This window comes from Mobula hypostoma, chromosome 7 (genome assembly GCF_963921235.1).
Source record: "Mobula hypostoma chromosome 7, sMobHyp1.1, whole genome shotgun sequence".
Lineage (NCBI taxonomy): Eukaryota > Metazoa > Chordata > Chondrichthyes > Myliobatiformes > Myliobatidae > Mobula > Mobula hypostoma.
Genome location: NC_086103.1, coordinates 35,801,006 through 35,815,358, shown reverse-complemented (window position 1 = coordinate 35,815,358; position 14,353 = coordinate 35,801,006). Strand labels below are relative to the sequence as shown.

Sequence of the window (14,353 nt, the reverse complement as noted above, 5' to 3'; positions counted from 1 at the left end):
CCTCTTCCTATAGATGCTGCCTGGCCTGCTGCGTTCACCAGCAACTTTGATGTGTGTTGCATAGGTTTGTCAGGCAGGATTTTCCTTTAAGGAATCCATGCTGAGTTCTGCCTATCTTGTCATATGCCTCCAGGTACTCTGTAACCTCATCCTTGACAATCGACTCCAACAACTTCCCAACCACTGATGTCAAGCTAACAGGTCTATAATTTCCTTTTTGCTTCCTTGCCCCCTTCTTAAATGGCAGAGTGACATTTGCAATCTTCCAGTCTTCCGGAACCATGCCAGAATCTATCGACTTTTGAAAGATCATCGCTAATGCCTCCACAATCTCCACAGCTACTTCCTTCAGAACACAAGGGTGCATTCCATCTGGTCCAGGAGATTTATCGACCTTTGGCCTATTCAGCTTCCTGTGTACTTTCTCTGTCGTAATTGTGACTGCGCTCACTTCTCTTCCCTGCAACCCTTGAGTGTCCGGTATCCTGCTGTCTTCCTCAGTGAAGGCTGATGCAAAATACTTGTTCAGTTCCTCTGCCATCTCATCTCCCATTACAATTTCTCCAATATCATTTTCTATTGGTCCTATATCTACTCTCACCCGTCTTTTACTCTTTATATACTTGAGAAAGCTTTTAGTATCCTCTTTGATATTATTTGCTAGTTTCCTTTCATAGTTAATCTTTTCTCTCTTAATGACCTTCTTGGTTTCCTTTTGTAAGGTTTTAAAAACTTCCCAATCCTCTGTCTTCCCACTAATTTTTGCTTCCTTGTATGCCCTCTCCTTTGCTTTAACTTTGGCTTTGACTTCTCTTGTCAACCACGATTGCATCCTTTTTCCACTCGAAAATTTCTTCTTTTTTGGAATATACCTGTCTTGCACATTCCTCATTTCTCGCATAAACTCCAGCCACTGCTGCTCTGCCGTCTTTCCCGCCAGTGTCTCTTTCCAGTCAACTTTGGCCAGTTTCTCTCTCATGCCACTGTAATTTCCTTTACTCCACTGAAACACCGACACATCAGATTTCGGCTTCTCTTTTTCTAATTTCACAGTGAACTCAATCATGTTATGATCACTGCCTCCTAAGGGTTCCTTCACCTCAATCTCTCCAATCACCTCCGGTTCATTACACAATACCCAATCCAGTACAGCCGATCCCCTAGTGGGCTCAACAACAAGCTGTTCTAAAAAGCTATCTTGCAGACATTCTACAAATTCTCTCGAGATCCAGTGCCGACCTGATTTTTACAATCTACTCGCATGTTAAAATCACCCACAATTATCATAACACTGCCCTTCTGAGAAGCCTTTTCTATTTCCAGTTGTAATTTGTAGTCCACATCCCTGCAGCTGTTTGGAGGCCTATAAATAACTGCCATCAGGGTCTTTTTACCCCTGCTATTCCTTAGCTCAACCCATAAAGATTCTGCACCTTCCGATCCTATATCACCTCTTTCTAACAATTTAATATAATTTCTTACCAATAAAGCCACGCCTCCCCCTCTGCCTATCTTCCTATCCTTCCGATACACCGTGTATCCTTGGACGTTCAGCTCCCAGAGACATGCATCCTTTAGCCAGGTCTCAGTGATGGCCACAATATCATACCTGCCAATCTGTAGCTGTACAACAAGATCATCCACCTTATTCCTTATGCTGCGCGCATTTAGGTACAACACCTTAAGACCAGTATTTGATACTTTTTGCTTTGATTTCACTGCAACTTTATTGCACTTCAACTCATCCCAATGGCTACACATTTGCCCCATCACCTGCCTGTCTTTCCTGACATCTTTACTGCTCACTATCTTAGATTTATTTCTGTTTTCCCCTTCCTCTGCTCTATCATTCCGGTTCCCATCCCCCTGCCAAATTAGTTTAAACCCTCCCTAACAGCTCTATTAAACTTTCCCTCCAGGATATTAGTCCCCTTCGGGTTCAGGTGTAACCTGTCCTTTTTGAACAGGTCATAATTTCCCCAGAAGAGATCCCAATTATCCAAAAATCTGAAGCCCTGCCCCCTACACCAGTCTCTCAGCTGTCCTTATCCAAGCTCAAAATAATCTAGTGGGACCCATTCTTTTCTCTCAAACTTAATGTGAAAATCAATTAAATTATAGTCACTGCTAGCTAGGGGTTCCTCAAGAGGAGATCACTAATTAATCCAATCTCTTTATAAAATATCTGTTCTTTGGTTGGCTTCAAAATATGCTGTTCTAAGAGACGATTCCCAAAGCACTTATTTCCATTCAGTCTGTTCTTCCATATCAGATTTTTCTTGCTATGTATAGAATAAAACTCCATGAATATTTTCATACATTTCTGACAAGTATCCATTATTTCTTACTCTATACACTGCCATATCACATTGTTACTGTTAAAAACGCTCTACACAACTCCCACAAATGACTTCTCAACTTAGTTATTTCCCAGTTAAACTGCTTTCGCATTCAGATTTTGTAAACAAGTTATCCTTCACTATCACCACTCCTCCACAATTAACATTGAGCCTCAAAGAATATTAAGTCCCCAGGGCCTGATGGAATATACCACAGATAATTAAGATAGGGAAGAGATAAGATTAAACATAGAATAGGCCTTTCGGCCCAAGTTGTTTTGGCAAGCTTTTAACCTATTCCAATGTTAGTCTAGCCTTCCCTCCCACCTAATCCTCCAGTTTTCTTTCATCCACGTGCCTATCCAAATCTCTACATTATCCCGGTAGTGCATAATATGTACTCACCACCACCTATGTAAAAAAAACGCTATCACTACCCCACCCACTTACTTTACTCCAAGCACCTCTCGTATTAGCCATTGCCACTCTGGGAGAAAGGTGCTGGCTGTCAACTGGATCAATGCTTCTTACCATCTTATACACTTCTGTCAAGTCTCCTCTCATCCCTGTTCGCTTAATCTCTCCCCATAAAACATGTTCTCTAATCCAAACAGCATCCTGATAAATTTCCTCTGCAGTCTCCCTCTAAAGCTTCTACATCCTTCCTATAATGAGGCAACCAGAAATGAACACAATACTCAAAGTGTAGTCTAACCAGAGTCTGATAGAGCTGTTGTAGGAACCTTCGCCAATATTTTAATGTCCTCTGAAGCCACAGGCAAGATCCCAGAGGTTTGGTGAGTAGGCAGTGTTGTTCCATTATTCAAAAAGGGAAATAAGAATAATCCTGGAAGCTATAGACAGGTCAGTCCATGCTAATGGGAGGGAAGATACTGAAGAATCTTAAGGATAGGATTTATGAGTATTTGGGAAATCATAGCCTAAATAGGGACCGTCAGCAAGGCTTTATGTCCTAGTAATAACTAGAGAGTCTTGAGGAGGTGACGTCTCTCTCTCTCTCTCTGTATAGATGGGTGGGTTTGTAAGCTTGCAGACAAAATGAAGACCGTGGTGTTGTGGATAGTGTAGAAGACTGCCAAAGTACATAGCTGGATGCAGATCGATAGCAGATATGGTTGGAGAAATGGCTAACTGTGAAGTGTTGAACTTTGAGAGGGCAAATGTCAAGGGATTATACACTGAATAGCAAAACTGATGTGCAGTGGGATCTTGTGGTAAGTCCGTGGCTCACTGAAAGGTTGGTAAAGGCCTTATTAGACAAGGAAAAGAGTTCAAAAGTCGGGAAGTCACGTTGTACTGTTATAAAACTAGTTCGGAGGCATCTGTAGTATTGCATTCAGTTAATGGAAGGCAATGGAGGCTTTGAAGAAGATGCGGAGAGGTTTATGAAGACGGTGCCTGGATGTACGACAAGCAGAGGTTGCACAGACTTGGGCTGTTTTTCTCTGGAGCAGTGGAGACCAAAGGGAAATCTCAGAGGTTTATGAGGGGTGGTTGATAAACTCATGGCCTAAGGAGTCAATTTTAGAAAACCTAGCACATTCATTTTTCAACAAAGTCCTCTCCTACATTTACACACTTAGTCCAGTGGTCATGGAGCATACAGATCTTGGACCTCCAGAAAGTGTCCACAGCAGGGGTGATTGGTAAGTTCGTGGCCTAAGGCATAAGGAGATGAGTTATACAGCTCTCGTTACGTGCACATGCAGTTCAACTCTTAAGTGATTAGGCAGAAAGCTTGAAGTTAATAACTCATCAGGGGTGATTGATAAGTTCATGGCCTAACATAGAAGATGAGCTATTAACTTCAAACTTTCTGCATAATCACTCAAAGAGTTGAACTGCACGTGCATGTAACGAGAGCTGTACAAGTCATCTCCTCCTACCTTCGGCCACGAACTTATCAATCACCCACCTGTGGACACTTTCTGGAGGTCCAAGATCTGTATGCTCCATGACCGCTGGACTAAGTGTGTAAATGTCGGAGGGTCCTATGTTGAAAAATAAATGTGCTAAGTTTTCTAAAATTGACTCCTTCGACCTTAGGCCACGAACTTATCAATCACCCCTCCTATATGATTGGGAGAGGCACAAGTAGAGTAGTGTGCTAGCGTCTTTCTCCCAGAGTTGGAGTGTCTCATACCAAAGGACATGCAGTGAAGGCGAGAGGGAGCAAGTTCAAATGAGATGTGTGAGACAAGCTTGTTTTTAATAACAGAGTGGGGTACCTGGAATGCACTGCCAGGGGGTGCATTCAAGAGTCTCTTAGATAGGCACATGGAAGTGTAGGAAATGTAAGGATCTAGACATTGTGTAGGCAGAAGGGATTAGTGTAGTTGAGCATTTGATTAGTAATGTAATTATTTTGCACTAAATATTACATGCATTTGGGTAGAGACTTCTGGTTTGTCCTTTGATTACTTTTGTAACCTCTTGCCTTGTTTGAGGCAGACCTTACATGTTGCATCCTAGCTATCTACGTGATACGCAAGCCAGGACAGTATGATATGGTGACCAAGCTGTTGCATATGCAGCAGGCTCCCCATCTCCACGCAGCTGTGAATCCAAAGGAACAGCAGATATTGATAGTTCAGCACCAGCATCATCGCAGGAGTTTTCAATTAGTGTTGAAGTCAACATAAAACCATCTTGGGGACTCCAGTTCTGAATTTCCCTTAGTGTTTACTTCCAAAGCTTTCCTCATGAGTGATTATGGCCACAAGCCAGTGGAGGTTTGAGATCAGAGTCTTCCTTCTCCTAGACGAGTTACCAACCTTGACTGTCAAGTCCCACCTGCCCAAAGCAACTGGTTTTAAGGGACCAGTAACCTGCCCTTCCCCTGTCAGAAGAAATAATTCTGTCAGGCTTAGAAGCTAAACTACATCTGAAGGCCAGCAGCCAGACTTGGTTGTCAGAGGCAATTTGAGACGCATGTCATTGGGAGCACTAAATAGACTGTGGGAGCTTATTCTCACTACCTCTCCTGGCTATGATAATCGTAAGGAAACATACTCATTGGCACTGATATTTGAACCTGCTATCCCTTCCTGCCACATTCTGTTACTCATTTCTCATATTACTATACATCTCTCCAACCAAATATATACTGATTTACATCTTCTCACTGTTGCTAAGGAACTGAAGAAAATTACTGATGATGTCTTCAACCACAGCAGTACCAGGAAAGAAGTACTAGCAGCCTTAAGAGTGCACTAGGTGAATAAATCCCCAGGGTTTGACGACTGCATCCTAATAGACTTGTGGAAAGCTAAGGAAAAAGTTGCAAATGCCTTTGCAGAGGTGATTTGTTACATCTTTAGTCACAGGTGAAGTTTCTGAAGACTGTAGGGTTGCTGAAGTTGTACTGTTAGTTGAGGACTACAGGCCGGTGAGACCAACATCAATGGTGGCTAAGTTACTGGAAGGGATTCTGAGGGACACACAAAATGCTGGTGGAACTCAGTGGATCATGCAGTATCCATGGAGGGAAATGTCTTCTGCTGAGACATTTTATCAGCACTAGAAAGAAATACGGGAGAGAGCCAGTATATAAATGTGGGGGAAGGGTGGAGCAAAAGCTGGTGAATGATAGGTTAAAAGATCTAAGTAAATTATCAAAGTACACACGTCATAAATTTACTGTGAGGTGAATCTGGGGGTGGGGGGGTGAAGACAGGCAGGTGGAGGAGGGGGAAATGGGGATATTGCAAAAAGTCAGAAGATGACAGCTGGAAAATACAAAGGGCTGAAGAAGATGTAATCTGATAAAGGCAGAACAATAGACCATGGAATAAACTGAAGGAGGTGAGGAGGGGAATTGGAAGGAGGAATGTATGCAATGGGGGAAACACAGGAAAAAAGATTACTAGAAGTTAGAGAAATAGATATTTATGCTGTCATGTTGGAGATTACCAAGCTGAAACATTAAGTTGTTCCTCTAATCTGTATCCAGCCTCAATTTGGCAGTAGAGAAGGCCGTGGACAGACATGGTGGTGTGGGAATGGGAAGTAGATTGAAAGTGGCTGGCCACCAGGAAATCCTGGCTGTTACAGTGGTCACAGCAGAGTTCAACAAAACAATCTCCTAATCTGCGTTGGGCCTCACTGATGTAGAGGAAGCTACATTGGATGCAATAAATAATACCACTGGATTCAAATGTGAAGGATCTGCCTCACCTGGAAGGGCCGTTTAAAACCTTCAATAGTAATGAGTGAGGAAATGGAGGGGCAGGTGTAAGATTTAGTGAAGTTGCAAGGATAAGTGCAAGGATGAGTTTTTCCAAAGAGATAATTATGGAAACACTCCAAGGTCAGAGGATGGCAACTTTTCATTTTGTTCTAGAAAGTAATAGGGATAATCTTGGAAATTACAGGCAGTGAGTCTTATATCAGTGGTGGGAAAACTACTGGGGGGATTCTTGAGACAGGATTTATGAGCATTCGGAGAGGCATAGCCTGATTAGGGATAGTCAGTATGGCTTTGTGAGGGGCTGGATGTGGCTCACGAACCCGAACAAATTCTTCAAGGGAATGACATCAAATTGATGAAGGTACAGCGGTGGATGTGTTTTATATTGTTTTTAGTAAACTGTTCCACAAAATTCCTCATGGTAGGCTCAGTTAGAAAGTCATGTGGCATGGGATCCAGGGAAACGTGGTGGCGTGGATTCAGAATTGGCTTACCCATAGAAGGCAGAGGGTGGTAGTAGATGGAGTGTATTCTACCTGGAGGTTTGTGACTATTTGTGTTCCACGGGCATCTGCTCTGGGACTCTGTTCAGTTCAGGTCACCTTATCATAGGGAAGATATACAAGAGGGTGCAGAGGAAATTTACCAGGGTGCTGCCAAGATTGAATATGTCTTATGAGAAAAGGTTGAGCAACCCAGGGCTGTTTCTCTGGAGTGAAGAAAGATGAGAGGAAACTTGACAGGTAAGAGGGCATACTTTCAAGGTGATCGGAGGAATGTACCAAGGGGATGTTTAAAAAAAAATCAGAGAGAGTGGGAATGCACCGTGGGGGAGGGGGTGTGGTAAGTGGCACAGAGATACATTGGGGACATTTAAGAGGCTCTTAGATAGGCACACTGGTGAAAGAATAAAAATGGAGGGCTACGTGGGAGAGAAAGGTTAGATTGGTCTTGAGGTTGGCTAAAATGGTGGCACAACATTGTGGGCCAAAGGGTCTCCATGTCCTACGTCCCATGTTGACTTAGCAGTTCTGGCCGCATCTGTGGGAGGGGAAATAATGTTAATGTTTCAGAGCCTTCATTATAACAGAAATTGAGACAAAAAGTAAAGCTACAAGGACAGTGGAGGAGAGGGGTGTCTCAGATCCCAACAGCACAACTCCTAGTTTCCTCAGTACAGATGTCAGTTCCCCATGTGCAAAATAAAGGGTAACATTAGCCTACTTCAACATACAATACAATTGTAGCTTATTATCCATCCCAAAACCAAATTGGTGTTCTCTCTCAGTAGATTTGTGACATTCTAGACATTTAAACTTTTATACAACCTTCTGGACTTTTACATCTTGCTACAAACAACAGTATCAAACTCCAGCCTCTCTTCACTATGTCGAAACACAATCTATATTTAGTGTCTTCAAGGTTGTTATAGCCGGGGTGGTAACAGGGACAAGCTCCCACTACCTATTGAATGCTCCTCAAATGCATATGCCTCAAATAGCCACTGACAACCAAGTCCAGCTCCTGGCCTTTACATGCAGCTTAGTTGCTAAATCTGGCAGAACCGTTTCTACTGACAGGAGAAGGGGCAAAGGTGGATTACTGGTGCCTTAAAACCAGTTGCTTCGAGCAGATAAGGCTCATCAGCTGTGGTTGGCAGCTCATCTAGAAGGAAAATTCTCACCTCAAACCTCCACTGCCTTGGGGCTATACCTACTCATGGGGAAGGCTTCGGGAGTAAATCCAGAGGAAAAAATCTGGAGCTGGAGTCCCTAAGGCAGTCCTACATTGAGTTCAATGCAGATTGGCAACTCCTGCAACACCACTGATACCAAACTGTATCAGTCTCTGCCGTTCCTTTGGGTTTATCAAGTGCGTGGAGAGGGGGAGCTTGCTACGTGACCAACAGCTTGCTCTCCATATTATACTGCCCAGGCTTGCATATCCAAACAGCTAGAAAATTCATGGTCAACTCTGACTGAGGGAGGCCCTCACCTCACCAGCGTCTGCAAGGAGCTATGTGTGCATAACAGCACAACAATAACTCCAACAACAGGAATTCTGCAGATGCTGGAAATTCAAGCAACACACATCAAAGTTGCTGGTGAACGCAGCAGGCCAGGCAGCATCTGTAGGAAGAGGTGCAGTCGACGTTTCAGAAGGGTCTCGGCCTGAAACATCGACTGCACCTCTTCCTACAGATGCTGCCTGGCCTGCTGCGTTCACCAGCAACTTTGATGTGTGTTGCAACAATAACTCCAATCCTTCTGGCTGACTTTCTGCTTTAAAGAAGGCAATTGTTTTTAATTCCACTTTACTCTAGGAAGCCATTTTTAAATTTAAAAAAAACATCTGACCGAATGGGCTTGAAGGGTACAAGATAAATAGATGTGAATGGAAACCAAGATGTTATTCAAACATTTTATGTAACAACTTGTGCAGTAATTACACAGGTAACTCCTGCACTATATTGCCTGTTAAACTGTGCCTTCACATTCTGTTGTCCCTTAATTGTCCAATGCACAACCTAATGGGCAATGGTGGGTCCGGTCTCCTATCAACTGGTATTTCAAAGTTGCACAAAATACGTACAGCAAACCATCATTACCTTTGAGGTTCGAGATCCACAGTAGGGTCGCAAAGTTACTTCACAGCTACAGAATCAATGTTTCAGCATATCTCTAGCTGTTCAATACAAGTTCTAGTTGTGGTATTTGCACATGAATTCAGCTGATATTCAGGATTCAAGAGAGCACAACCTGCAATCCAGGCAAAACTTACCCAGGTTCCAAGCCCGCCAAGATTTACTGTTACTAGTTAAAGGTATTAAGAATGCTTCCATAAGCCTTAACTCACTCAAAGATTCCTATGAGCACGTGGATTTTTTTCTCCCAGGTAGATAATGAAATAGGCCTGGTTTGGCAAATCAACTTTACTGCATCTCAGTAAAACCTCTAATTTATTTATTAGTTGTTTCCTTTCTCTTGGATAGATTGTAAGACCTTACAAATTATTTGATATATGTTTTATACAGCTTCAAGTTGCTAAGTGAATGGTCAAATGCATGTTATTAATGAAAAATTTCATGCTACCAGATGCTATTAAGTTTTATACAATGACAAATTGAGAGCCACAAGCCCACTTATGACAGTTAACCTAGATGTGCAGAACTATAAATATGAACCCAGTGATAAAAGAAGAAAAAATAATAAAGGACAGAAAGTCATTATGAACAAGTCATTCTTAATCTGTCACAAAAGTTCCCTTCCAAATCCAAAAGGGTTCCATTGGAACCTTCAGAAACAAAGAACCAAAGCAAACAAACTTGTTATAATCAGTTTCTTTGAAACAAGATAGTTGGAGAAAAAGATAAGCATGTAAAAGCCTTGCAACAGCAAAAGGAAACACAAACCAATTAGATAAAGCAAAACAACATGTCGATAAAAGTTTTAATCTTACAAAAACTCTAGTGTATGTTTGGGAAGCCAAATTATCCAGAAAGAAAGTATCTCAAAAACAAAAGGGATCAGTTATTAAGCCTATTATCAGACTGCCACATAGAAAGAGACAACTACACTACAGACTAACTGCATAATCTTCAAAATTACTTGGGCGTATTAGGAATGATGAGTTCTGTGACTTGCAATCTGATTTAGTAATATCATGCAAAATTGATTCTTAAGAATTGAATATAAATTAATGGAATACTAAAAGCAATTAACTAAAAGACCCTTAACAGTGTTGATGAGCAGAAAGATCTTGGGGTCCAAATTCATAGCTCCCTGAAGATGGCTACACAGGTTGACAGGGTGGTTAAGAAGGAATATTTATTCCAGGCAGGAAGTTATATTGCATTCTTAGGAAACTCTAGGTCGCATCTGGAGTATTGCATACAATTCTAGAAACCCCACTGTGGGAAGGATGTTGAGGCTTTGGAGAGGGTGCAAAAGAGGTTTACCACGATGCTGCCTGGATTAGAGGGCAGGGCACATGCTATAAAAGAGAGGCTGGGTAAACTTTGGTTGTATTCTCGGGAGAGGCAAATATCCATCTTTCTGGCAACCTGAAGTTCCCCAATTGCTCAACAAAGCTACTTCCAACTATTCTGGGTAAAAACATTGTAGCATACGTTACTGTGCAACATATCCAACAGAATAAAGGAAAATGTGAGATAATGTAATTTGGAAGGACTAATAAGGCTAAGTCATAAACTTTGAATGGTAGGACACCTGGAAGTATTGAGAACCGAAGGACCTTGGAATACAATTTCAAGGATTCATGACACTGGTAGTGCAATAGAGAAGCAGTAAACCAGTGGCCCCCAACATCCGGGCTGCAGACTGATACATTGCCGTGAAGCATGTAGGGGTGCAGCGGTGGCCGGAACACACCCAGCACATCTTTAAGAAAAAAGCCAAAATAAACAAGCTAATTAATTAGGTGCCGCCTGGCACGTAAATGTTGGCCCAGATCAGAGGCCACACAAAAACTTAGTGGAGTAAAATTTCAGCTCTTTGACTTGAAATTCACCTAACCAAGTGTTAAAGGCAAATATTTTCCAAGGAGAAGATGCGGGAAACCTTTGTTCAACAATTGCTAGGTGAAGGTTGCTTCTCAAATGGAAAGCATGCAAGCTAGCATGCTACTAATTATTAGCAACAGTCAGAAAGTACCTGTCACCCTAAAGAAACTTTCATAACATTATAACATTTGAGAACAGGTAAATAAGGTGCACAGAATTCAGAAGTATGATACCAACCATATCAGCTCTACTGTGTATAATTCTTTGTCTGTACTTTAAAATGTACATAGTACAGTAAAACTCCAATAATCTGCTATCTGGCCATTTGGAAATCTCTAAAGTTTAGCACCTGGTTCATTAAGTGCCATTTCTTGCGCTCCCTTGAAAATTGCTGGGATGTTCCCTTTAAACCTCCCAGGTCCACTGGAATATTTATGTTAATGCGCAGCATCCAATTGTTAATTAAAAGGTTTTTATGATTTTATTTGTTCTTTTATTTAGAGATACAGCGTGATAACAAGCCACACCACCCAATTACACTTATGTGACCAAGTAACCTACTTACCCATAGATCTTCGGAATGTGGGGGGGGGGGGTATCAGGAGCACCCAAGGGTGACCCATGTAATCACAGGGAGAACAGACAAATTACTTACAGACAGTGGTGGGAATTAAACCTGGGTTGCCGACACTGTAAAGTGTACATTAACAGCTACTCTCGTGTCGCTAATTAAATGTGTATCAATAACATCCAGTAGTGCAGAAAATATGCCAGTTCTGCAAAACCAAAGTCTTGACCATGCTGCATTATTGACATTTCATTGTAGAATTGAAGAATGAGTGGAGAGATATATGCAAGCACAGCACCAAAATAGTTACCACTATGGCCAAACTCCAACAGTGCCGCAACTCTTAGTACTCTGGTAGGTCAGATTATTGGAGTTTTGCTGTACTGGGAAATACAAAAGTTACAGAATCATACAACACAGAAATGGGTCCTTTGGTTCACCTCAAATGCACTGTTCCATTTTCCCTCTTGCATCCCCATTAATGCCTTCTTCTCTGATTCTACATTAGGGACAATTATTTTGCCAATTATTCTACCAACCACCAGGTCTTTAGCAATGTGCTAGGAAACCAGAGGACCCACTCAGCTCAGAGTCCAAATTTCACAAAGATTTCACCTACAGTCAGAATCTAACTTGGGTCCACGGAACTGCTAGGCAACAGCACTAACCAGTAGACCACAAGTCATCAACCCACCAAAAGGATGGGCAAAGGGCTTGTTTAGGAAAAGAAGGATTAGTCACAGTATACAAGAAAATGTTTCCATGTGGAAGAATACAAAACCAAGACAATTATTAAAAATAACTACTAGAAAAGGAGGATGACACATTTGTATATTATAGATAGTTAGAATGTGGAACTTATCACAAGAAATGGTTGTGGCAAACAGCTTTGATACTTCCACAACAGAATTTGAGTGCCTGAGGGAAAAAATAGAAAATGAACTGAAAATTTGATAAGATAGGGAGAATGGAAAGGTATTATCAAAAAGAAATATTAGATTGGTTGGGTCAACCAATATATTCTAAAAGTACATCCAGCACACATTTAAGGACAAGAAGAATCAAGAGCAGATAGTCAGCAGAGATTAAGATTACTCTAAAGTGTATTTTAGGTTGCCAATGCTTATATTGATAGAAATTACAAAAATGCATAAAAAATAGAAACTGTAGAGTATTTATCAAAGAAGCAGAAAGACTGACATTGCATTCACAAGATCACATCCTTGTGTGTGAAAGGGAGGCCAAGAGCACAAGCAGGCATGCAAAGTAACCAAACGAAAAGTAAACACACACTTGTTTTTCTTCTCTCATACAAGCACGTGCATCTTGGCATCTTAAGAGTTAGCAATACATAAAATGCTACCATCTTACAGGAATAATTAATGGATGATCAAAAGCCCTTTTTTTGGGAACTTGAACCAAACAGTGTAGTTTTGTTATTTTACAAAACAATTATGAACCTCATTTCCACAGCTACAAGTTCATGCTCAGCCAATGCACATTGACACACAGAGTCCAGAACCCAGAAACACTATGCAAACCTGCAAAGAAAGAAGCGCTCCGGATCAGGCGGAGCGGTGCTGGCTCAGAAACACCTGGTGCCCGCCTAGGGCTGCAAAGCTGCGAAAAACCTATGGAGCAAAAGGGTAACAAAAATAGAAAAAAAAACACAAGACAGAAGTATGGGATTAGTAAAGCCATCAGACAGAAGTTAGATAACAACAAGGACTTCCTTTTGAAACCAGAAAGCCAGAATTTTCATAAAATTGAAGCTTAGAATTAATTCTGGGCAAAAACTTATTTTACATGTACATACACAAATACTAACAGACACTTCCCTTTACCGTTCGATAGTCAAAAAAGCCGAAAACAAGTGATTTGTGCACATTGCTGACCAAAAAAAAATCTTTCAAGAAATGAAACCAACAAAACTGACAATAAATGAGTTAAGTTTTTTTTTCTGTGAATTTCTGTCACATGGACCAAAAGTAAATACTGTGGGGGGGGGGGAAAGAGCGGGAATATACATCAATGATTGCTTTAAAAGTTGGTTCAATTGATACAGGGCACATATATTATCTGGGATAGGGATGATACATTAATAACTTGTGAACAAAAACTTTGTGATGAATCTGAAATACAAAAACAGCCACTGCCCCAACCTGACTTTTGAGGCTGTCACTACAGTATCAATGGAAAACAAAAATGAGACACAAAATCTCTTCACCTAGTTAAAAGATTGCATGAAGGCAATTTTTTAAAAGATCAATACTTTTAATATTTTTTCAATACTATGCCGATAATAAACAGCAAAATGAATATAGTCACTGGATTAATAAGAGAAACTGTGCAAGTTATCACTACAGTTTTTAGTCAACTATTTCCTTTAATATATGTTGAGTCAATGGTACTAAATCTACAATCTAAAAAATCTTACAGCAACATTAACGTGAATACCATACATCAATGATACCAGTTAACAGCTGCAATCTTGTATACTTTAATTTCCTTAATCTTGGCAATGCCAATGTGCAAATTGAGGCAGAAGAATGAAAGACATTCAGCCTTTGCTGACATCAGTAAATTACTCATTGTGCCAGACAGAAAAATACAGAGAATGTACCTACCACAATCTCAATTGCCGAGGGAGGAAAGGTATGGCTGCAAAATTTAAAGCTAATATTTTGTAATGTTCACAGTAAATTACTACTTCA

The 14,353-nt window shown here is 41.0% G+C and overlaps 1 protein-coding gene across 3 annotated transcripts in view; it reads right to left on the bottom strand.

Moving 5' to 3' along the window:
• The window catches only part of fnip1 (folliculin interacting protein 1), a 96,845-nt gene that overhangs the window by 39,230 nt on the left and 43,262 nt on the right, over positions 1 to 14,353 (bottom strand). For 2 of the 3 annotated variants that reach the window (XM_063053263.1, XM_063053264.1), the window contains exon 7: positions 13,181 to 13,270. The exons of the other annotated variant lie outside the window; for it this stretch is intronic. In XM_063053263.1, the coding sequence (XP_062909333.1) occupies positions 13,181 to 13,270 (90 nt within the window). The remainder of the gene's footprint in view (positions 1 to 13,180; positions 13,271 to 14,353) is intronic. 3 annotated transcript variants of the gene reach the window in all.